Source organism: Vipera berus (genome assembly GCF_964194415.1).
Source record: "Vipera berus genome assembly, chromosome: W".
Lineage (NCBI taxonomy): Eukaryota > Metazoa > Chordata > Lepidosauria > Squamata > Viperidae > Vipera > Vipera berus.
In genome coordinates, this window is record NC_138210.1 from 58,726,634 (window position 1) to 58,753,168 (window position 26,535).

General features: G+C 39.1%; 1 protein-coding gene across 1 annotated transcript; it reads left to right on the top strand.

Moving 5' to 3' along the window:
* Positions 1-6,003: 6,003 nt before the first annotated feature.
* LOC308676805 (serine protease 27-like) lies at positions 6,004-24,078 on the top strand (the record flags this gene model as incomplete). Its single annotated transcript, XM_081342834.1, has 7 exons — positions 6,004-6,058; positions 12,678-12,704; positions 17,946-17,972; positions 19,441-19,603; positions 20,124-20,395; positions 21,858-22,027; positions 22,521-24,078. 7 exons carry the CDS (start codon positions 6,004-6,006, stop codon positions 22,800-22,802), a joined length of 996 nt encoding a protein of 331 aa, XP_081198960.1. The 3' UTR covers positions 22,803-24,078.
* Positions 24,079-26,535: the final 2,457 nt, after the last annotated feature.

A 26,535-nucleotide genomic window follows, 5' to 3' on the forward strand; every position in this document is an offset into this window, starting at 1 on the left:
TTGTGTTGAAATATTTTGAAAAAGTTTAAAAAAATCAATGAAGGGAATGGGAACCAATGTGTCTAGATGTACAAAAGGTGGATGGATGGATGGTGAGATCCTTGTTGGCTCTCCAGATAGACTAATGGAAATTTGGCCCTTTCAGAGTTTTGACTTTTATGCAGACTGTATCACTGGGTAATCTTGAATTTCTGTTGAGAAATTCTGTGATGTTACATAAATCATCTTTAAATATATCATCCCGGCAACAGCATTAATTAAACCCTTCTTCTGTATCTTCATGTCTGTACCATTCTGTTTTTTAAATTAACTGACTGACTGACAGACTGACTGACTGACTAACTAACTAACTAACTAACTAACTAACTAACTAACTAACTAACTAATAAGCTAACCATCCATCCATCCATCCATCCATCCATCCAACCAACCAACCAACCAACCAACCATCCATCCATCCATCCATCCATCCATCCATCCATCCAACCAACCAACCAACCAAACAACCAACTATCACAAATTGTGATGTTTAACATGAGAAAGTCTATTCCTCTCTCCCCTCCATTTTGTTTAAACATCATTTGCTCTGAATTGCTGTACTGTATTCATTTTCTTTTTAAAAATTCCATTGGCACCAACTGAGTTTTTAAAAATCTCTTTTGTATGGATTGTTCCTGGATTTTTTTGACACAAGGGCCTGGATTCTGCCCACTGAAAATGCATAGTAGTCTCTGTTTGGACAAGGTCATCATGCGCTTCCCCTGTAGCAAATTTAGGCAACATCATTTTTAATGTCAAATAATTTTATTACATTTTACAAAGCATACACAGAAAAACAATATGAACTATTAATCAAAAAAGCGATAAAGAATAAAAAAAGAATAGGGATAGAAATATGAAAAAATATGTAACAAAAGAAAGGAAAACACAAAGATATACAAAGAATCATCCAACTTCTTTTTCTGTGGATAAAAAGAGCACTTATCCTCAGTTTAAGACTGTAATAAAATGTCCATTTCTCCCCCCCAAAAAAGGAATAATAAAAATATTCTTTTTTTCTTTTTAAATTTTAACATTCATCAAATCCATATATTCAAATTTGATTTTTCTCTACTTCCTGCAAAAAGTCTGTAAAGGGCTTCCAATTATAGATGAAGTTTTCAATGATTTTTCTCTCCCAAGGGCCATTAACTTAGGCATCATTGCCAGTTCTGTCATCTTTATTAATCATTCCTCTATTGTGGGTATCTGAGCGTATAAAACCCATGCTGCTGTTATCATATATAACAATAAAACAAATGATTTTTTCCACTGTTTCATCCATCAATCCTAACAAAAAAGTTTCTGGTCTAAATTAATTTTTTAAATTTTTTGAATTACATTACTAATTTTGCTCCAATATATTTTAACTCTTTTACAAGTCTGCCAAAGGTAGACTAAAAGATAATTTGATATTTGAGTCTTACATTTCCAGCAATTATTTGGGGATCCTTTATACATTTTAGCAAATTTATTTGGGGATAAATACTATCTATATGTAAGGGACGCGGTGGCTCAGTGAGTTAGGATGCTGAGCTTGTTGACCAGATGGTCGGCAGTTTGGCGGGTCAAATCCCGAGTGCTGTGTAACAGAGTGAGCGCCTGTTACTCGTCCCAGCTTCTGCCAACCTAGTAGTTCGAAAGCATGTAAAAATGCAAGTAGAAAAATAGGGACCACTATTTTGAAAATTCAAAAAAAAAAATCTGAAAAGAATCTAAAAAGAAGTGGAGAGTAGGAACATTAGATAGAAATAGGGCAGCTGAAAAGTTAATATATGGCAAACTAAATCTGTCACAATACAAAACACTCTTGAATAATGAGCTAGATGCTTGTTAAGACTAGTATAGCACAGGCCATCATCTGATGGATTTTAAGTGCACGGTTAATATGTGCAGGCCACAGGAAGGTGTAGAATTGTCCCATGCAAACTGTGTATTTATGCAATAATGGTGAGATGAGGCTAGGATGAATGTGTTGGTAATACAAGCACTGGAGTAGTCTGTTATTTCTTTTGTTCAGAGTCACAGGTGCATTGTCTCTCCCTGTGGAGAATTTTCCTGTATCAGCCTTCAAGGGGAGGGCATGAAACGTACCAGAGTAAATGTGGTTAGGCACTTTCAAGATTAGTTAAGTACTGTATGTCATGGGTGAGATTGGTAACTGTTGGATTCACTGGCAATAAATGTGGGGATTCTCTTTTTTTCCAAGGAGGCTAAGATCTAGATATTTTTGGAACTTTCTGGAGGTTTTCAACAGATTTCTAGGGTCACTGTTGGTACTTCCTACTGGAACTACATTTTGTTTATATACATTTTTGTATACATTGCAGAATATTCAGATTTACCTTAATCCAATTTGAATGTGAATCACTACCAAAACAACAACAACAACAAACAAACCAAAGAGCCCTGACAAAGTCCAATTCAGATTTTGGGAATACTGAACTGAGTTCAGAACTAATTCAGGAAAAATAGGTTTATCAAAATCTCTGACTTAACTCCAGAGGTTTTTTTTTTAAATGTTTGGAGGTGTTTGGTTTCAAATCACTTTGGGGATTAAATTGGTAAACCTGAAAGGAAATTGTATTATCTGAATTTTCTCTAATTCTGTGTCTATATGCATGTGAATATGGAGAGATCCTGCCCAGAACTCTGATTGGACATTTAGCTAATGAGGACTTCCACGTAGGTACCGGCTTCTAATTGGCCATCTGGAGCAGGGTTTCTCAACCTTAGCATCTTTAGGATGCATGGATGTCAACTCTTGGAATCCCTCAGCCAACGTGCCCCTGCCTCTGCATGAGTGAGATGCCCTCCAATTGCTCTTTAACAGAAATCATTGCATTTTCACCTTCCTGTCAGGAATCACAAATGCTACTCTGAGACAATGTCACAGGCAACAACTACTTGAAAAATGTACTAAGTGAAAGCTCCCTTCATAATTTAAACCATGCCAGTGTGATATGCTGCATGCTGGGTACCTCAAAAGCAGAGAGGATGCCGAAAGGTTGGAGGTTCTTCAAACGGTTTTATTTTTTATTTCTTAAACCAGAGGTGCTCAACCTTTTGGGCACCAGGGACCGGTTCTGTGGTTTTTCCCAACGTTTTTCCACAGACTGGAAGAGGTGTGGTTTTGTGTGCTGCCTGCATCCCACAGATAGGGTTTTGCTTGTTTGTGTGGACCGGTTGCTGATATGCCATGGCCCAGTACTGATTCATGGACCAGGGGTTGGGGACCCCTGTCTTAAACAAACAAATTCAAACAATTCAAATGGAAAGTTAAAAGCATCAATGAAAGCATATACTGCCACATGTACAAAACATGTGAGATAAAATAATAAAATAAATAGGAAGAAAACATAACAGAGAATAAAAAAGTAGTATAATATTAAAGAAAGGGACGTGGTGGCTCAGTGGGTTAGGACGTTGAGCTTGTCGATCAGAAGGTCAGCAGTTTGGTGGGTCGAATCCCGAGTGCCACATAACAGAATGAGCGCCTGTTACTTGTTCCAGCTTCTGCCAACCTGCCAGTTCGAAAGCACATAAAAAGGCAAGTAGAAAAATAGGGACCACTACGGTGGGAAGGTAACAGCGTTCCGTGTACCTTTGGCGTCTAATCACGCTGGCCACATGACCACGGAGATGTCCTTGGACAAACGCTGGCTCTTCGGCTTTGAAACGGAGATGAGCACCGGCCCCTAGAGTCAGAAATGACTAGCATGCATGTGCGGGGGAACCTTTACCTTTATAATATTAAAAAATGCCACAGCAGAATTAATACACCATTTAAAGATCTGGGGGCAGTAAAGTGCCTTTACCTGTTCTTGAGCAAGCCAGAAGAGTGGTGCAGAAGAGTATATTCTATCTCAGTGTTTCTCTCTCTTTTTTGCATCATTTTTTAAACTGCATTTCATAATATAAAATACAAATGAAAATAAAAATAGGAAGGAGATGGGGAAGGGAAAAGGAGAAAAGAAAAGTGTAAACAGGGAAAAAAGTATTAACTTCCAAATTTTTTCACTGCAGGAGAAAAGATAGTACTGTGCCAGCCTCAACTTTTCACTTTTACATACTTAGTATATAAGCCATTTCTATAACAATAGACTTACCTAACCAGCAAATCCTAAGTTAAACTTTTATTTCTTTCTGTCTTGAGCACAAAGTCTAGAAGTGTTTTCAAATACAAACAAAACTAGATGTATTCTTTGCATTGATTTCAATGATCCAAGCAGTTAATTTGGCCATCTTGGTAATGTAAATTTGTATAACTTGTATCAGTTGTTTGGACTGGTCAGAAAACAACAGACTTTGTTGTTTCTGCCTAAAGTCTGAGCTAAAATTTAGTTAAGCAAAGAAGGCAATTCAATCAAAGGAACACCCAAATGTTCCTTAAACATTGCACAATTAGGACTGGAAATGATTGTGGTTGACATTTGAACTAAATGTATAGATCCTTCTGTAGGATGTCTTATCAATTAGCTGCCACTGACATACAAAGGACATTTGTATGTTGAAAACAGTTTCTTCTGCTGAAGAAACATGCTCTTGTCATTACATAAATGTGACAATCCCATAAAATGAAGTGGATTACAAACGCATTTATATACATACCTATGGAAATGTGGATATGCCTAAAAATGAAATAAAAACACACACAACTGTTTGGACTTTGTTGTGAAGTGTGATGATTGGGCAGGATAGATGCACATGTTTTGTTGGTCATTAGGTGTTTCTGTTCTTGACCATGTCAGCAATGACACAGTATGGCAGCAAACGGGCATTGTGCCAATACGGAAGCAAATATACACGTCCCAGGATAATGTTGCAGGATTAAATTTGGGTTGGTCACTGGGACCAGAGATTTAGTCATCTGAGCTTTTGGACTAGGCCAATACTTGAGAAAATGTGGAAGAAACACCTACAGTGATATGGCCATGTCCAATGAGCAGCACCATGTCCTACACACCAGTGCCTGCCTTTCTTTCCACTTTAACACAGATTGCAAGCGTCCAATGGAAGACCAAAGTAAAAATGGCAAGACACAATAAACAAGGGGACAGAATTGGTAGGAAGGGGTAATGACTTTTCTTCAATTAATTTACATATCATACTTTCATTGGGTTTCTTTTTGTTATTCATATTTCTTTTGAGAACTTCCTTTGCTCTGTACTGTATATCCCAACATTCTTCTGATTTCTACAGTGGAAGTCAAACCTGATGATTTAAATGCAGCCATTCTAATTACCTTAGAATGTGACACATTAGTGGTTTTGGAATCTGTGGAGGAAAAAAATGTGGACATTAAAAATAGGGCAAATGCCTCCTTGGGTAATTCTCAGAAAATAAACTGTTGAACTGAGAAAGTAAATTGGAATAACTGCTGAAATCTGCTCTATTCTGGCAGTGCTGCTGAAGAAAAGTAAATTCCCCATTATGAACTAGACAAATATAAAACAATCGTATTCACTGTTTGTGGTAGTTACACAAAGTTTTCCATTGATTCCAAATGGAATGGCACTGCAAACATCATATACTGCCGTTCTATGCCTTTTCTTCTCTGGCATCTGTGAGCACCTGATAGGGGAAGGTTGATAATGCAGGCATCATATTTCTGCATCCATACTAGTACTAATTTATTTTTCCTTGCCTCCTTGGAAACGGCACTCTGTTCTGAGAAATGATATATAATTGTTGAAATTGGACTTGCTCAATCTTAGATGAGTGTGACTCCAAAGACTGACCAGGCTAGCAAGGGACAGAAGGCCAGTAAGGTGTGGCTATTGGAGGTGACGGCAGAGAACAGATCAGGTGGGCAGACAGGTTGGATCACATTCTTTCAGGAAGTGGCTGCCTTGTTAAAAATTTATTTTGCATGCTCCTAGATTTTCACTGAAGCAATACTGGATCATTACGGATTGAAAACCACCTTCTTCCTTGGAGTTGAGGCAGGGGCCCTGCTTCAGTATGAGAAGAGCTGCCTCTGTGTTCTGTTGCTTTATCATGCTTTCTCTAACACAGGGTAAGTAAGTTGGCCCTAGGTGTGTTTGTGTATTGGAATATTCTCTATTGGCCAAGAATGATTGGACAAACAAGGAATTTGTCTCCGCTGCATAAACTTTCAGTATGTGTATGTGTATAAGATCCTGTTTCTCTGAATTAAAGCAAGGACATTGCTGATTTATAGTGGATATCTCAGAACAGGCCTTCTCCTGAGAAGGGACTCAGATTACAACAGTGCAATTCCTATACTTGAATTTTATTCTTAGGACTAAGAAGATGGAGTAAGAGCTAGTGATCAGACCATCTGTTCCACATCAGGCAGTATTTCTTTAGGAACACTTTGAACTTGCCCATATATTATTAAGATGATCGCAAACCAGCTCAGAACTGTGGTCTAGCAGCTGAAAGAAAAAGACAAGGATATCTGTGGCCTTTCGTTGCTCTTTTCCAGAGGTAGGTCCAGGAATATTTTAAGGAAGATTGGCATAACAAGGTCTAAAATTCTTATCCTTTTGCATTTTTATTTGGCATGGGAGAGAAACAAAAGCAGGCGATGGAGGTGTCTCACTGTTTGCAAAGCCTGTTCCACCAGGGTGTGTAACCAAGGTTTCAGAGCAGTGTGGGTTCCTTTGATCTGAAATAAGGTACATTTATGCCTGTATATTGAAAAAGGTAAGACTGAGGAAGAAAACTGATGATGGTAGCATTCTTGGGTTCCAATCCCTAAGCTCTTGATCTAGAATTTTTATCTCCACAAACAGACCGGCACAGCATGCTTAGCATAATGGTTGCCAGTTGTCCTTTCAGTGGTTGGCTTGCCTTGCATACTGAAAACAAGTTTGTTTTAAAATGAGAACAGCCAGCTCTTTGGTTTCTCTTTCACCCTGTACATTTCAGGCAAGGACATCTAAGTTTATAAGCATGTGTACAAAACAATTGACTTTTTTATTATTAAACTCTGTGAAATCTTCTAATCCAGAAAAGGTGAGGCTACCTTCCATTTCAACAGGTTTCATGTTGACCTTTCATTTCTCAGTTAGATCAAATGATCCCATGACTTTTATGAAGTAAGGAAGGACTCACTGGAGAAGAGCCTAATGGTGGGAAAGATTGAGGGCAATAGAAGAAGGGGTCGACAGAGAATGAGGTGGCTGGATGGAGTCACTGAAGCAGTAGGCGTGAGCTTAAATGGACTCCAGAAGATGGTAGAGGACAGGAAGGCCTGGAGGAACGTTGTCCATAGGGTTGTGATGGGTCAGACACGACTTCACAGCTAACAACAACAAATATCCCTGATTGAATTGACTACTCTGGGCCTTCAACAGAAAGAAGTTAATGAGTATCTGTGACTAGTGCAGTTTAGGGATGTTTTTTATTCTTTTACGTCGTGTTCCACAACTGAACTGAGCCATACCCACTTTTTGAAAAAAAAAAAAAGCTTCATGGAAAGTTTATTGGATCCTGGCCATTTACTCAGATTGATTTATTTTTCAAAATAAGTTGCATTCTTTTATATGCTCTTGCTTCTCTGTTTCAGCTACCAAGAAAAAAGCAGCAACTCCCCTTATTCTTGCAAAATCTATCAGCCAAGGATGCTGTATAAAACTTAGAATAAATCAGCTTTAATACAAATTGTAGGCATGGTAGTTAACTTCTGAATGTGAGAGTTCACATGACTGAATGTGGTACCATGTCAAGATAAAGACATGTCCCATAGAAAGGTAGTATGTTAGTGAAAACGATTGTGTGTCAGTTTTTTCCTCTAATACTGTGCCTTAGTTAAGAATGTTTTGGAATGTAAGACATAGAACTGCACATTGTTATTTTCCAGATATCACAATTTATTAGGGAAACCATTTATTTATCCCTGAAAAGAAATGGCTTGGGTTGAGATTAAGATGTAGTTCACTACCAACTAATCTTACAGAAACTAATATCACAGATATTAATGAGATTTACTTCTACACATCCCTGTACAGAATTGTTACTAATTGCATTGAAATCCATAGGATTGATGATTAAATTATCATTAGCTTATGGAACTGAATTAATTTATTAAAATTAATTCTAATTTTAATTTCTTCCTATATTTGGGTATTTTTTGCCTGAGGACAACTTGTTTGCTAAGGTTTTTTTTTCTTTTTATTTAATTGACAAAAACCCCTTTCCTGGGCTTTCTGAATAAAATTTTTGGGTCAATGGGCAAAGGATGCATATTATAGATAAAGATGAAAACAAAAGCAGGAAGTTCAAATTCCTCACCTGTTCATAATTACTAGATATGAGTCCAGATCAAAACTGTGTGTGTTCATATCTGCATGGACATTTGAACAAATGGGTACATGTTTTTGAAGCAAGCAAGATGATTCACTGTGCCCATTTCATACTCTTATTCCACATACCAGCAAGGCTGGTTCTAAAATGCTGACTTAGCAGCTGCCAGCTGAATGCATGCTTTGTTTTCAATGTATTTAAAAAGTGCTCAAGCCCATTCAGTTCCAGAACAAGACCTATTTGCAGAAGAATCTTACTGGTTTGGAAGGAGGAAGATTTTGCTAATCTTTCCTGCTGTTTGGGAGAATTATAGATACTGCAGAAATGCTCCAGGCTAAAAATGTAAGTCAGAAAGGCTGAGGACAAAGAACAGGAAGTCCAAAACAATTAACTGTATATTCCATCAAAAGCACAGACAAGCTCTTCAGGGCAAATGGGGCAGAATTAATAAAGAGCGGAGGAACATCTGCAGAGAAAAATAACAAACAATTCCACAATCCTCTTTTAAAGGATTGATGAACCATTCCTTAGTGGTTAGTAGATAAGCTGCTATTTAATCTCTCTTCTTTTTGCCGGGACCTGAAGACCTGGCCCAGGCTGAGAGTTTTAATCGGGATTTTATATTTTTTCAGGGATTTAATTTAATCTTTTAAAATTGTTTTTAATTTTTGTATCGATGTTTTAAGTACCCTGTAAACCGCCCTGAGTCCTTCGGGAAAGGGCGGTATATAAATTCAATAAAATTGAAAAAATTCAAATTCAAATTCTTTGTTCTAGCCTTCTATGGTTCAACCAAAGGTTAAAAGAAGTGGAACTTTCTGAGCCCCGAGACAAATCTCCCAGATGGGGTGCCCAATGGTTAAAGAATTCAGGTCTGCGTCTCCTTATGCCAAGTGAGACAACTGAGGAAGGTCACGAGAAAGGGAAGAGAGTAAAGTGGCAGCTTCTTTTCTGATGCTACCATTGTAGCAGCAGGTCTGGTCCTTAAAAAAGTTGCTGCTGTTGAACCATTAGATTTGGGAGGTATTTCTCTTTCCTTTCCAGTCAGGATGTAACCATATGTATCTGCAGAATGTATAATATATCCCTTTCTCTTCTGAAATATTTTTTGACATAGAAGTGATTTAGTATGCTTGGTTGACAGCCTGGTTGAGGATACGGTCAAGGTTGGGTTTTGCTCAGTTTCAATTGGTCACTTTGCTGTTTCAAGGATTCCTCCTACACTCTGGTTGGTGGGTGTCCTCATTTTGCCTTTGATTCCAGGAGAGAGTAAACACCCGCTTTCATTTGCTAGATATTATTTATGTTTCTTACACACATGAATTTAAAGAAAGGGTGAGATCTGCATGAAAAAGGGACTCTTTAAAAGTGGTAGATCTGTGCTGTGTTTGATCTAAACCAGGAAGGAGAACCAGGATCTGTCAAAGAAATTTCCTAACAGTGAGAACAATTAACTAGTGCACAGGTCTGCAACCCGCGGCTCCGGAGCCGCCTGCGGCTCTTTCAGCCGTCTCCTGCGGCTCCCAGTCCTCTGCCATGTGCAGTCCAAAGGAAAAAAAAGTGGGACTAAAAAAGTTCAACCAATCAATTCAAATATGCAGGGTAGGTGCATATCTCGCGTTGGCTCCACTCTTCAGTCAAACCCTGTTCTGCACATACGGACACATTTTTTGCGGCTCCCAGTTTTTCCTTTTGTGAGGGAACCGGTTCTGAGTGGCTCTTTCACTGTTTCAGGTTGCTGACCCCTGAACTAGTGGAACGGCTTGCCTTCAGAGTTTGTGGATGATTCATCAATGGAGGATTTTAAGAAGAGACTTTGAAAATCTGGAATAGAATAGAACAGAACAGAACAGAAAAGAGCAGAATAGAATAGAATCTTTACTGTGACTTTAAATTTACACTAATCAGCATACACTAAAATGAAATTTCATTGCATTCAGCTCTCAAAAAATACCATTATGCATCTACCTATATAGACACATATATATGACACAGAGAAACATCACAGCCTAGTTAGAATGTAATATACATGGTGGGGGAAAAAAGAATCCTGCGAATTTAGAAAGCGGATGGCATAAGGAACAAAGCTGTTACAGAATCTAGTAGTTCTGCTATAAATACTTTGAAACCTCCTCCCAGAGGGGAGCAATAGGAACAGACCATGAAGTGGGTGTGTGGGGCCTCTAACAATGCTCTGAGCTCTAAGCACATAGTGCTTATAAAGAGTATCCTGAATAATGGGAAGCGAGCTTCCTATAATCTTCTCAGTTGTCCTTACCACTCTCTGTATGGACCTTCTATCTGAGGCACTGCTACCACCAAATCAAATAGTGATAGCAGGTATAAAGTCTCCTGCTTAAGCAAGCTGTTGCACTAGAAGACATCCAAGGTCCCTTCCAATACTGTTATTCTATTATTCCTAACTGCATGTAACTGGTTTGGTTAACAATGTGTGCAATTGCAAGTTTTTCATTACTTCTGCAGATAAAGCTGTTTTGTCTGATTGAATAGGTAGCACTATTTTCCTACTCCACCAGCTACTGTACTTCTGGGTGTGTCTACCACAGCCACTTGCTGTCAAAGCTGCTGTTCCCTTTCAGCACAAGCTGAGGACAAAGCTCAGTTTTTAATGTTTCTCTTCCTGCTTCCCTATGCCTCACCTCCATGCCTGTGGCTGTCAGCCAGGTTATTTTGGGGCAAGGCTTTAATAGCAATAGCACTTAGACTTATATATCACTCCATAGTAATTTACAGCCCTCTCTAAGGAGTTTATGGTTTGCAGAGTCAGCATATTGCCCACAACAATCTGGCTCATCATTTTACTGACCTCGGAAGGATAGAAAGCTGAGTCAACCTTGAGCTGGTCAGGATCGAACTCCTGGCAGTGGAATGCAGAGTTAGCCTACAATACTACTTTCTAACCATTGTGCCACCACTGCTCTTCCTAGAAAAGCACTACATCTGTATTCAGACATAAGGTGATAGTTAGATACTTGATTCAGATTACTATTGTCCCTGTAACATGTTAATTGTGCAACTTATAGTAAAAGTAATAGCTAAAATGGCTGTTCTGGCATTTACCCTTCTCTATACCAATCTCAATGTACGTTAGGGAGAACAATTAGGATTGTTAGGATTTTGTCTCTCCTCCTGATGTTAGTAATAGCACTTAGATTTATATACCGCTTTATAGTGCTTTACAGCCCTCTCTAAGTGGTTTACAGAGTCAGCGTATTGCCCCCAGTAATCTGGGCCCTCATTTTACTGACCTCAGAAGGATGGAAGGCTGAGTCAATCTCGACCTGGTGAATATTGAACTGCTGAACAGTTGGCAGTCAGCAGAATTAGCCTGCAGTACTGCATTCTAACCACTGCGCCACTATAGCTCTGATCAATTGGAACAGAAACAAAACTTGGTGAAGCTCTCAATAGGCAACATAGGGCTTGGCAATTGGGACCAGGAACCTCCCCCCCCGCCCAGGACTTTTCTTGGTGTACAAGTAATCCTTGATTAATAGTGGCATTTGGGACAAGAGTTCCCATCACTAAGAGATGCAGTTGCAAAGTGCAATGTGACATGGAAATTTGGGGATTTCTGGCTGCTGCCTTAAGTGACTGCCATAATGTCATTAAGTGTGACATCACATGGTCATTGTTTCTGACTTCCTGCTGGCTTCCCCATTGACCTTGCTTGTCAGAAGCTGGGAAGGTCACAAATAGTAATCACATGATTGTGGGATACTGCGACCATTGTAATCATGAGCTGATTGCTGAGCATCTGGATTATGAGAGGGATGCTGCAACACCTAGAATGAAGACCGGTCATAGGTACCCTCATTTAGTGCTAGCCTTCTTTCTGGGAGAAGAGCAGGTGACATTGGCCTCCATTGATCTCTTTCCTATCACTAATTCTAACTTTTTTTTTCTAGAAAAAAAAATTCTTCTGGAAGGAAAAGCCAACATTGCTCCATAAAAGCATGAGACCACTCTGAATTATATATAACATATATCTTTCTAGCCAGCTGTAATAAATATTGCAAATATTCCAGCTTCTAAAGTTGCCAACTCATTTTGGGTTGTTGTTTTGTTCTTAATTTCCAGGATGCACAATCAGTGGTACCCAGTTATCATCATCATCAATGATAACAAGCTAAATGAGTGTTTCTTCCCCTGCTTTGTTTGACGTCAGTTCTCAGGCAGATAGGTGTTAATGGCAATTCCTCAGCCTGTCACTACCTAAACGTTACTTTGTAAAGTATTGGCACGTTATTTTTCACAACAGTTTAGTTTTTCTTCCTGGTTCTTTTACCTAACTGTCTGGTTCTCCAACTTTACAGATGTTTTTGTTTTCCTTCTTTGTACAGGTGCTCTGAAAAATGGAATTCCAAACAGTGAGTATCAACGTGACATAAATAGCTGCTTATTTTTTGGTTGTAACTGTTGTAACATGCATTTTTTTTGGTTGTAACAGTTATGAAAATAACTTGCTTTCTCTATGATATGCATGCTTCTGTTGCTATAATTAAGGGTTTGGGGAAGATCAAATTGATATAATCAGTGCCAAAATATTTTACAGATAACTATTGGCATAGCCAAACTTTGTTATGAAGCCTATTAGCTATCGGGGTGATGGTAGATGATTTCAGAGAAACCATTCAAAAATGTTGAAAGAGATCACGGAGAGATAATTGTAAGGCTGTTACTTCGTGTATTATTTTTATAATTTAAGAGCCAAGCTCAGAGACAGCACTTAGCTAATCTTAAAAAGGCAAACCAGGACCTTCTTTGAGCTTGGTTTGGGGAACCACCACAAAATATAGAGCTGTAGGATGGACAGAGAAGAAGGGCAAAATGCATCCTAGAAGATGAAAACTAGTCTACTTTGTGTCATTGCCAAGAAAATGACATGGATGTGTGATTTGAATCAAGGAAGATTTTACATATTCTGCTTTGCAGTTTACCTAAGGGCGATGTGTAATACATGCGAACACCTCTATGTAGACTATGCCAGGAAATCTATTCCACAGGCATAAAAGAACTATTTTTATTGAAATTGTTTATAATAACACAAGCTTGCATGCTGTATTCCCCTTTGTTATATCTCAGGGAATCAAAGAGGCGCTTGTATGAGTGATTCCTAATGTTACCTTTTTTTCTCAGGGCTTAAAAAAAATCTTTCAGCCCCCTTTACCTAGGTAATGGTCCCCGTCAAGATCACCTTCCTCACTTTCTCATGTCTACAATACTGAAACTTAATCTCAACCAGCTTTTGCTGACTGAAGCAATAGAGCAGACATGTCAAATTTGCGACGTCACGTGACGTTGCTCAACGTATTGGGAGAGTTTTTCCATTGGGGTGGGCGCTGCTTCCGGATAACAGCAATGGGGTGGGTGCGGCTTCCGTATGACGTGTCCGGCCCACGGGCCAGCAGTTTGACACCCCTGCAATAGAGGAACAAAATAGATGCAAAGCTCAAAATAGCACGAAATAGGAAAAGACATAGCTAAACATGGAGCATTAAAAATACAGAATTATAGATTTTCTGGCCTTCTGAAAGCAAATGAAGAAAGGAGCTCATTTACATTTTCTGAGGTGGGATTTAAGCCTGTATATTGACCTTTCACCAAATTGCCATGACAAGGTCAATGAGATGAAAGCAGTGTTAAGGTGGCCACTAATATACCAGGGATGGGCAGCAAAGAGCTGGAGGGTCTGTGTGTGGCCCTCAGCATCCCTTTTGTGCCCCATCATAAGCCCCCCCCCCAAATACTGCTGCTGAAATCTGATGGCAAAATCTTATGATAGAGATAATATACTACATTGGAATATAAATTGCATTTAATACTTAACAAACTGCTTGAAACTTTAGCTAGAACACCAGGGAAACTTCTCAACCCATAGAGGCCAATCTTAGAGGCGCTTTCCTTTAATACAGTTTAGAAAATGATAAAGTTTAAAGCCTTCTTGGAACCCTTTGAAAGTTTGACTTGAAACAAATTAAAGTTGAAACTTTGTCAATGAACAGATTACTATTAATTTACCTTTAAGTTAAACCCAATTTAATAAATAGATGTGATTAAACCTTACTATAGGTCTACCTTTACATCTGACCAATACATCATTAATATATATTATTAATAATAATAATACCTCAAGATCACAAGACATTGGCTTTATTCTTATTCTTCCCCTCTGCAGTTTGAGTATAAAGTGTAAAAGACTAAACAAAGATTTTTGTAGACATCCCAGCCTTTGAACTACCCAAGGAACTGAAACAGCAAAGTATAACTGTTGGGCAAACTTCCACGCCAGCTGCCTTTCTTTCCTCTCGCTTTGCCTCTTTTTAACCTCACACCCCACCTTCTGTAAGGGAAGACAAAAGGCTCACTCACCCTCTTATAAAACATGACCTCCATGTTTATGTGTCTCCCACTGCCACCATCAATTTCCACACCACATGGTCTGACCCAGCCAATCAAGCCACACTCTGGCTGCACCTCGTGGCTCCTCCTAGAGGAGGCAGACAGCACTGGAGGGGACCACGGTCACACCATACCACCAGCGGGGTATTTTCAAAAACAAACAAGGATAGTAAGGAAAACAATAGGAAAAGAACCCAACTTTGGAAAATCCATTGAAAAAAGGTGCCGGAACTCTGTTCCTGTGCATTCTATGACAAAAAAAGCCCTGTCTATCTATATCTATATCTATATCTATATCTATATCTATATCTATATCTATATCTATATCTATATCTATATCTATATCTATATCTATATCTATATCTATATCATCTATATCTATATCTATATCTATATCTATATCTATATCTATATCTATATCTATATCTATATCTATATCTATATCTATATCTATATCTATATCTATATCTATATCTATCTATCTATATCTATATAATCTGTAGGTAAAGGTAAAGCTTCCCCTGCACATGCGTGCTAGTCGTTTCCAACTCTCTGGGCTGGTACTCATCTCCGTTTCAAAGCCGAAGAGCCAGCGCTTGTCCGAGGACGTCTCCGTGGTCATGTGGCCGGCATGACTAGACGCCAAAGGCGGACGGAACGCTGTTACCTTCCCACCGTAGTGGTCCCTATTTTTCTACTTGCATTTTTTTACGTGCTTTCGAACTGCTAGGTTGGCAGAAGCTGGGACGAGTAACAGGCACTCACTCTGTTACGCGGCACTTGGGATTCGACCCATCAAACTGCTGACCTTCTGATCGACAAGCTCAGCGTCCTAACCCACTGAGCCACCGCATCCCTTCCATCTATATCTATATTTATATCTATATATGTATACATATACATATATGTATCTCTCTCTCTCTGATCTATCTATCTATCTATCTATCTATCTATCTATCTATCTATCTATCTATCTATCATCTATCTATCTATCTATCTATCTATCTATCTATCTATCTATCTATCTATCAGATCTTTATTATGTAAGTTATCTAGGGCCATTTAGAAATATGCTTCTTGCCTTCCCTGGTACCAAAAGTTACAAAAAAAGAAATGCTTCATTTTTTTTTACTGGAATTAGGAAAAAAAAACATACAGCGTGGTTGCCTTATGACCCACTATTTTTATTTTTTTAAAGCTTTCCCTTAGCATGCCATAAACATCTTTTGCTAGGAAGCGCCTTTTGACTTCCAGATGCAAGACTGATAAAACACAAAGCAGGCCCAGCAGGTTTTCTCATATTTATTTGCTACTTCTAATACTACAGTTGACTACTGCTACTGCAGGGTAGAAGAAATGTTTTGCAATCAGTACTGACTTGGAGGCACACACACAAAAGTGGCAGTTAAGTTTTACATCATTTACATAATTTTGGGTATTTTTCGGTCCCAAAGAATTGCAATGAATGGAGCAATTGATATCATGATTATTATCAGGGCAATTCATTCAACCTATTTCGGGTGGGGGATATAAAGCCTAAATAATTTGTTATGTTTGCTCTCATACCCATCAATGGAAATTTATCCTTTTCTTTAAAAATATGGAAGAGATACTTTAAACCCCTGGAGGACATTTCATTCTTTAATGTATTTCAACCCCCAGCCTCCAAATACCCCTAAAATGGGCTAACAGTTTTGAGCCTTCCCTTTTATTTGCATATTATTCCCACTACCCCAGGGGTGTCAAACTCAATTTCATTGAGGGCCGCATCAGCATTGCGGTTGACCTCAGGGGGCCGGGTGGGTGTGGCCTGGGTGGGCGTGGCCTACTGGGTGGGTGTGGCTAGAGTGCGTATGGCCTACTGGATGGGCATGGCCAGCTCTACATCGTTCGCATCAAGGGTGCCTATGGGGGCCTGGGCAGGAGTGGGACAGATCAAAGGGTCTCTGGGCCAGGGCCAAGGCAGTGGGGGCTGTTCCCTCACTCTTTCCAGGATGGCTTCGCGGGCCACATGAAACCACTTCGCGGGCCGCATCCGGCCCCCGGGCCTTGTGTTTGACATGTCTGCACTACCCACTTTATATACAGTGTAATTCGGATTGGAATGTGAAAATACCTCCTTGCCTCTGCCTCTGCATCAGGGACAGGGAACTATTTGGGATGGGTCAAGGTGGTGACACAGCGTTGTCAACCGAGGGTTACAGCCAAGCTTTTTTGCTGTCTTCCATGTTTAGAATTTTTAAATAGCAAAGGAGGTGTGCTATTTTAAATGGGGCTCGAATGATCCTATTTTGGTAGAGGGTTCAAAATTGTCTCTTGCTGCTCAGTTTTAATGCAGAGATTTGAGAAGTTTTGGAACTATACCATATCTACATATCTGCACAAATTTATGAGGTCTGTATTCAGCCCCGTGGGCTTCCTATTCCTATTTAATTTGGCACCTTACTTACAAAGTGAGGGGTGCGATGGCTCAGTGGGTTAGGATGCTGAGCTTGTCGATCAAATGGTCGGCAGTTTGGCGGGTCGAATCCCGAGTGCCGGGTAACAGAGTCAGTGCCTGTTACTTGTCCCAGCTTCTGCCAACCTAGCAGTTCGAAAGCACGTAAAAATGCAAGTAGAAAAATAGGGACCACTACGGTGGGAAGGTAACAGTGTTCCGTGCGCCTTTGGCGTCTAGTCATGCTGGCCACATGACCACAGAGACGTCCTCGGACAAGCGCTGGCTCTTCGGCTTTGAAACGGAGATGAGCACCGGCCCCTAGAGTTGGAAATGACTAGCACGCATGTGCAGGGGAACCTTTACCTTTACCTTTACTTACAAAGTAATTAACTAGGGGCACTCACAGGAGGGTTAAAATACTTGGGTGGCAGTATGACTGCATGATTGGAGCTCTGTTCTTTTTTCATATATATCATACATGCAGCCCATGTAACAACCCCCCCCCCCAAAAAAAAAGCTTGAGTTATGTGGCTGTACTCACAATCCTGTATTTTCGACTCCTCCCTTGGACACTTCTGTGATTAACAAACAAATAATCACATTGAAAAGTTTGACAGATTTGTAATTGGTTACATAAGTTTTACAATCAAAGTCACAGTTTCAGATGAAAAGATAGGCTTGTTTATTTTGGTTTTTTTTGTTCATTCTAATCTCAGATTTACTTAGAAAATTACATGCCCATTTATTTTGCTTCCTCATTTCTTTCTAGGAGATGATGAAAATGGTACTCAAACAGGTAAGTGGCACTCAAACAGGTAACAAGGGGAGGGACTTCCTCAATTGTACACGGGTTTCCTACAATTGAACTCTATAAAAGGCAGGAAAGATATAACAGCTCCACAAGGAAGGCATTGTAAGAACAACCTCACTGAAAACAATTTACCGGTAATATAGAAATCTTCCTGAATTAACACATGTGGGTTCTCTCTGGTTTAACATCCGTGCTTGCTTTCCTTCTGCTCATTGTTCCTGTTTTTGGCAAGTATAAACTGCTGTTTTGTGTTAGCAAAAGACTTGTGCTCTTTTCTGCCCAACAAATGAACAACTGTCTGTCATATCTTCTTCATTAACATGTATCTTTTGTTTCAAGAATGGGTAGATGGTGTTTTGTCCAGCCATTCAGTCATGTGTTAACCTTCAAAATTTTGCAGTTTCTAAAGCTCGGAGAGGGAGAGGGAGTGGCTAGTGATGTGATCACATCATAGGGGGATTAGTGCTGAAAAAATCCCACTTCTTTGTTGTCAGGATTTGTCAGGTGGGAACAACCAGGAACACATATGTAGAGTTCAAACTAACTACTTTATTGTGTTCTGTCTATAACATAGGAATCTTCTCAATCTGGTAGCCTATTCTTGGGAACAAATAGATAAGGAAGTCTGCAAACAACTTGAGGGGAGGGTGTCTCAGAGTCATAGCATGGAAAATTAATTATTTTACTTGCACACTTTGTGAGTGTCATGAGGGGACCCCAAAATTGAGATCAGGGGTCCGTACTCCAATCCTGATATGGACTAGGAGCTGGAAGTACAGGTGGGAGAGCTGGTAAGGAAAGGGGGATTTATTAGGGGTCAAACCTGACAAAGTGGAATAAAACAACACCATCTCTTTTTAACTTGTAACATATTGTTTATTAGAATTTTTCAATAAAAACAAAATAAAAGAAAGTAAGAAAAAGAGAATTAAGAAAAAAGAAAACGAAAAAAAGAAAACGCACAATTATGCTAGTTTCTGGTGTTTACTTCTGGTTTCTGGCAAAATAAATCAGCCATTCTATGAAATAGATTTGCTTAACAACCATGGGGTTCACTTAATAACCACAGTGTTCACTTAAGGACCATAGCATTCAGTTAACAACTACCACAACATCACAAGTGTCTTGTGATGCCTTGACTTACAACAATAATTATTATGACCATCATTCTGGACTGAATTATGGTTGTAAGTTGAGGACTCCCTGTAATGTAATCATCATCATCATTGCCCCCCAAATTGTAAATAAGTGGCACTACTCCAGCTGCCAAAAGGTTTTCCATTCTCAAATTATAGTTTGGTGAACAAGAAGAATTTGCATAGCTCTCGACCTTTATTATTTTGATAATTTACAATCCAGAAAGCCCTATAATTGTGAGGCCATTTTCCATTTTCTACAAGTTTTTTTTTTAAAAAATTCTCTCTCTCTTTTGCACACCTGCCTTTTTTGCCAGTCTGTGGTCAGATAGTGAATCAGAACCGTATTGTGGGGGGAGAAGATGCCTCTCTGAATGCTTGGCCATGGCAAGCCAGCCTCCAGTACGAAAGGAAGCATGTCTGTGGAGCGACCCTCATCAGCTCTGAATGGTTACTGACGGCAGCCCATTGCTTCCCTAAGTGAGTAAGTGAGAGACGGTGTGGAATTGCACTGGCTTCAGCCATAGCTGCATAAGCAGCCATCTACTGGAAGCAAATAAAAGCAGCATATGAGGTTCTTCATTTTGTTCAAAAAGAAAGCTGCTGGTTCTATGAGATCTGCTCATTGTGTATGCCATCCTGCTTCAGCCAGAAGTGTTGGATTCAATTCCTGGAAAATCTGAAAATTGTAGGCCAACATATCTACTAGAGAACCCGATTAGGAATGTCTGAAGTACAGTAAACAAACAACCAAGCTCAGAGCAGAAAGGATTCCACAATTCAACCCTGAGCTACATATATTCTCTTCTATTGGAATAATGACTGTCTATGGGAAACCTTGGATAACCAGGAGGGATATGAAATGGGTGGAATGGCTGGATTTCTCAAGTAGAAATTCTCCACCCTCAAAAATTGAGCCAGATAACCAAAATGGATAATTGAAGACAAGTGCTACAGAATTTTCCTGAAAGGTCTAATTCTTCATTGTGGTTCCCAACAGGAATGCAGAACTCTCTAATTACCAAGCCAACTTGGGAAACTACCAGCTTTTGCATCCAGACCCAAATGCTGTGTGGCTGAGATTGTCCCACGTGGCTGTGCATGAGAACTATGCTGGAGATGGATCCAGCGGGGACATAGCTCTGGCTCAGCTAGAGCATCCTGTCCGTTTCACCCAAAGTATCCTTCCAGCCTGTCTCCCTGATGCCAAAGTCCAGTTTTCAAAGGGCACCCTTTGCTGGGTGACAGGGTGGGGATCACCTGCATATGGAGGTGAGGAAAGTTGTGGGATAAAGACTTGAAAAAGAGAGAGTGGTTGTTCTTTAGCACAGAGAGCTCTTGGACTCTAATGAGATGAACCAAGACAGGAAATGTAAACAAAATGGATACACTGCATGGTATTTGGGAACTAGCTAAGAGTCTTTTTAAAATTTAATGTTGCTTGTGTTTCCTTTGTACCAAGACCACTCAGCATTTCAAAGGATGGCATAAAATAAGGATTCCTACAATAAATAAATATTGTAGTTAAATAAGATCATAAGCAGCATGTGGTTAAGAGGAAGGTTTTTGATTGAGAAGAATTTAATGGGATTTCGATATTTAGAAGTGGAAATCGGCACAAAGCTTATGTAGACATGTTTTTTTTAATGATAACCCCATTATTACTATTAGTGGAATTTGGAAAATACATACACAGATATTGGCATTGATCTTACATTTTGTTTACTTGCTTCTGCTTGTTTTGATTAGGATATCTTCTTCTTTTTCTCTATATTAAGCAATGAACTAAAATAATAATAATAATAAAAAAACAGATGGCCCTGTCCATGTCCCTTTCACAGCAGCAATAGAAGTTTCTTAGTCAAATCCCACATTTTCAACCTTGGCAACTTTAAGATGGTGGACTTCAATTCTCAGAATTCCCTAGCCAGAATGCAACTACATTACATAAAATTGAGTGAGGTTTTTTTTAATGGCTCTATGGCTAGGTGATGCCCTTCTTTTGATGCTCAAAGACCAAGTGGGATCCTGTGCTCCTTACATATGAAAATTTCAAGAATTTGAAACAATGGCTGCAGGAGGGCAAATGACAAAAGTAACATTGCAACAAGAGAGCGTGTTAGGATATCATCTACATATATAAAAGGGGTAGAGCTTTCAACAGGATGAACATGACTTTTGTCATTTTGATAAAGGTGGTGGATCCTATAGATGCTTTTGCTCTGAAAGGTGGCAGTCTGGTGAGGTGGTGGCCAGGATCTGGGTTGGGGAGACTAAAAAGTGTGGCCATTCTTTGAAATGGAAAATATAACCTTTCTTGGCAGTATGTCACTTATTGTAAACTGCTTAATTTCTCATACTTATTTTTGATTACTTGTCATCCTGTGGAAAATGTATCTTTCACTAAAGAAATCGTGTCAGCTACTCAGAGCCCACTCAGAGCCATTGCTACCAACCTTCCTATATAACCGTCAGAGCAATTAATTAAGGTATCTGACAAGAAAAGGGAACACTGTGCATTCTAGTCCTGCCTTAGGCATAAAGCCAGCTGGGTTATCTTGCGCCAGTCATTTTATCACAGCTGAGGAAGGAGACAGTGGCAAACCACTTCTGGCAAATCTTTGCAAGAAAACTGCAGGGACTTGTCCAGGCTGTCTCTGAGAATTGGATGTGACTGAGCAGGGGAAAATAATAGTAATAACCTTAACAATAATGATGTATTTTTTTCTTCAAGCCACTCTGGGAGGTCCTAAAACATTGCAGCAGGTCCAGTTGCCATTGATAGACACCATGACCTGTGATGCCCTCTTTCACATTGGTACGAATATCAGTCCCACCACCAGAGAGATCCAGGATGACATGTTCTGTGCTGGCTATGCTGAGGGAAAAAAAGATGCTTGCTTGGTAAGAGAGGACGTTGATGGACATAGTATGGAATGGCATTTTCAAAGAACATTCAAGGATGGAAAAATCATAAGAGTGCGCTAAAATGCCTAACCAACTTGTCCTATTAGTCATGATGCACCTTCCTTTGAAGTGGTTGAGGCTCTTGGATTTTTCTTCCTTTTTTCATAGCACTATGCCATTCTCAACAGAGATTGCTGCTTCTTTTCTTCACTTCTTGGAATGGCTGTGTAGCCCTCTGATGCTATGAGACATATGGCTATTCCAGGAAGTATCAGAACTGGCATTTTAGCAAATGCATTTAGAGTAGAACAAGAATTTGCTGATTGTGTTCTCCGATAGGAATTTTAACTCTGCCTATTCCACTAGAAAAGTGATGGAATGTCTTGGTAAAATTGTAGCATTATAGTGTTTTCATGCTGTCCAGGATGTGCATAAAAGAGAACAAATAATCTGTGTTAATAGACTCTTATTGCTTACTTTTCTCAACTAGGGTGACTCTGGAGGTCCATTAGTCTGCCAAGCGGATGGTGCCTGGTTTGTTGCTGGCATTGTAAGCTGGGGTGATCTGTGTGGACTCTCCAACCGCCCAGGAGTTTACACCCGTGTTAGTTTTTATCAAGACTGGATTCAGACTCACTTCCGTCAGGTGAAATTTGGTCTTGTGAATGTCACTTATTACCGAGTTGCTTCATCTGAAGCTACCTCAAGCCAAGTCCTCAAAAATTTCAGTTTCGTCCTGCTTCTGATCTCCTGTTTAATCATCATTTTCTGAGACAGATTGGGAATTGGATGTTCTGGTGCTTTTATTTACCAAACTGAGATTTTATGGGAAAATAAATCTTAACCAAAATCTCCTTGCGACAGCAGCCTCTTCCACTAAAAAAGACATTTATGGAGGTTTATGGAAACACCAACAGCTTCTATCCTTGATGCAGCATTAGAAATCCATTTCTTCCAAATGAATGGATTATGAAATGTGGAGTTTTTTTTATCTTCCATCAAGTTCGACCATAGAATATTATGGATTTCTAGGGCATTAGAGACGTGGAGAAATATTTTATTAGTGAGAGAGTGAGATTTCTTCATTTTGTTCTGTTCATCTGACTCTCTGAAGGAGAACAAGGGCTCTCATGTTTGTTCCTTACAGGTGCCATTCATATAACTTCATGAATACACACACACACACACACACACACACACACACACACCAAAGTGCTACTTTTTATCAACAGCTTCTTTCCAAAGCTAACAAAAAAAGGAAATATGGAAGAGCCGCTCTATTCAAGTCATATTGAACTTTCATAAAGTTTTCTGGGTAGCATTTGTCTGGTACTGCTCTAACCCAACAGTTCTGTTCTGTTCTAAATTTGAAATGGTGGGGGAAGTGATGTAGTAAAACAGCTAAATTCAAACCCTGTTTCAGACTAGAATCATCATCTGAGGAATATCATTTTGCCACAGTGTCTACCTCTGACTTAGCCTTAGACTTGATAGACTCATACAGTTCAATGAAATTGTAGGATCCTGATGTTGTAGAATGGTAGGTAGATCATACTACTTGAAAATGCAGGCAGGGAAGTGCTTTTGGTTATCTTCCCACATTTCCCCCCAAATAATACATTAAGAAGGGGAAAAATGAAACAGATCCACAGTGGCTTTTACAATAGTTGACAACATATAGTCATTTCTCTGGAAGTATTAGAAATATTGGCAAATATGTGTGTGTATCAATTGGGAAGAAGGCTGGGCCTTCTTCCCAACTGATTTTACTTTTTAAAATCTATGCCTGGGATTGGAAGAGACTTTCCCTCATCTCCTCTTTATATAGCATCCTTGTTAGGAATAATTTAAATAATAATTGGAGAAAGTACTACAAAGAACCACAAAGTCTTATTGGACTTTTGGGCAATCCATTCAGCTAAGTATTTCAGGTATGTTTTCTTAGCACTGGTTGTGTTTTACGGGAAGTAAAATATGCTTTATAATGAGAAAATATGCTTTTAAGAAGAATGTGCAGATGAACAGAAATTTTGCCAGGTTCCTGGTATATTCATTTTTTTATTTTATTTTAATTCCATTTATATCCTGCCCTTCTCCGAAGACTCAGGGCGGCTTACAAGCTTAGCAGTACAGTACATTCATGTACAGTACAGTACATTCATGTTTTCATTTTCTTTGTGAAGAAAATAAATAATTACTTTGTAATTAGATATGTGCAATTTTCTTTGCAGACTTATGAAAATGGTTAGCTATTTTGTTTTTAACTTCTCACTTTAGCCAACAAACTTGGGACTTCCTGGAAGTCCTAATTCCAAGTAAAATCCTGCTTGGCTAAAGAGATCGATGAAGTATTTCTCTCCACAAAGCTGGAAATGGGAAGGCTTCCAAAGCAGGTTTTTGAGTGACATGCCAAATCCCACAATCTGATGAATAAATGAAAGTGTACTGAGATGTTATTCCCCACATCATATGCAGGTTTTTAAACCATAGTTTAAGTTTACTATTTTATGTCATTTGAAGTGCAAGTAGATTCAAGGCAAACAAGGTAACTAAAGTTATTTATAGGATACAAACTATAGCATTTTCAAATCCAGAATATGATTTGGGATGAAATGATAGCATAAGCCTCAGTTTTTGGCTAAAGGGACATTTGTTTAATAGATGTTTGGGTTTAGTGTGTAATGCAGACACACCTTATGAAAGAAGAGGGTTAAAACGGAAAGCATTGAACTTATCTTTGTTTTAAAAAATGTTTGGAATGATAATAAAATCAATTCAATGTCTACATAAGGCTGGGATGGGTAGTTGGCAGTCCACATAGTGAATGTAGATCAGTCCCTTTGTTTGGAGTCATAACCCTGAAGGTGGAATGTTGAAATTTGTGATAGAGCACAACTTAATCCCTCTAATCCAGCAGGAAAATCTAAGGTTCTGATAGATATTTTATAAATGTTCCTTGAATCCCAAAATAAAAATAATAAAAAAGACATACAGAACCAAGAGAAGAGAATATATGTAACTCATGGTTAAACTGTGGAGTCCTTGGTGTTATCTGAGCTTTGGGGTTGCTTGTAGATGTTTTGTTACTAGACTAGGTAACATCTTTCATGCTTCAGTGAACTGAAAATGTTACTTAGTCTGGTAATGAAACATCTGCAAAAAACCAATCAAGTTCAGAGTCCAGAAAAAGAAGTACGAAAAATTCCAGCCTTGTTCCTTTGGATGATATAATGATACCATCATTATCATCTTTCCACCACTCAGAGACTGAAAGAAATAAACCTGGATGAAATATTGCCTGTCCTTAAGAGAAAAGACTGGTGATTTAAATTTTGTGTCATTTCCCAAGGACCACAGCTTACGGCAGAGTAATAGATATTATTCATAAGTCAGTCTAGCTTCAGATGAGTAGTTTTGCCTTGAAAATGACAGAAAAGTCATGCACAGTCATTGAGTTTCATCCTGTTAGACGAGTTTCAACTTTATACCCAGAAGCTGCCATTAGACCCAAATCTGAAGATTAATGACTCCTATTGTAAGACTGTAAAGTACATCGGTTGGATTGAATGAAAGAAAGAGTGAGGAAGTGAGAAGGGGCAGGTATTGAAGCAATGTGGATGGATGATGAGCTTAACTTTCTGTGTGTTCAAACGCAGAATAAAAAACACAATATTTTCCAGGAGGTTGTTACAAGCCTGTTTTCAACTCTCACCATTTGAAGCTATTAGGTAATAACAGCTAGCAGAGTGGCATTATTCCCATTCCAACATCTTTGGGAGGGAGGGAAGGAAGGAAGGAAGGAAGGAAGGAAGGAAGGAAGGAAGGAAGGAAGGAAGGAAGGAAGGGAGGGAGGGAGACCATTGAAAGATGTGTGGGAGCTGCATTCCAGAAGCAGTGCTATTAAATATGGAAGGACATGGCTGAGAAACAACATACCTCTTAGAAAAACCATGTACTCTCTATACTGCAAACAATAAATAAGTCTTAAATATGTAGCACCATGCTGTGGATTCAGTAAATCTTCAAGTCATTTCATGAAACAACCCTGTTAAGAATGTTTGTGCCAGCAGCAATTTAGTTTTGGAAGAAGCATCTTGTTCCCTCTCAATTTTCAAAGGCAGAGAACAGTAAATACATATTTAAAGCAGGACTAAGTAAACTGACATTCAAGCAAAGTGTGAATTGTAATGCTTAGCTGTAGCTTGGAGGTTCAAGATAAGAGATGGACTTGCTCAGGATAATTTTTTTAATTTTTTTTTGTCCAGCCACCCAAACTCCATCCCAATTTATCTTGTCCTGTAGTAAGCAAGAGTAAGATGTGATGCTGACTATGAACTTGGCTGCTTCAAAAAGGGTTGCGTGAATTCATGAGAGTCATGGGGATTCTAATTGGGATTTTATTTATTCAAGGTTAATGTAATCATTTTAATTGTTTTTAATTTTTGTAATTTGTTGTATTGTTTTTAAAAAAACCTTGTGAACCGCCCTGAGTCCTACGGGAGAAG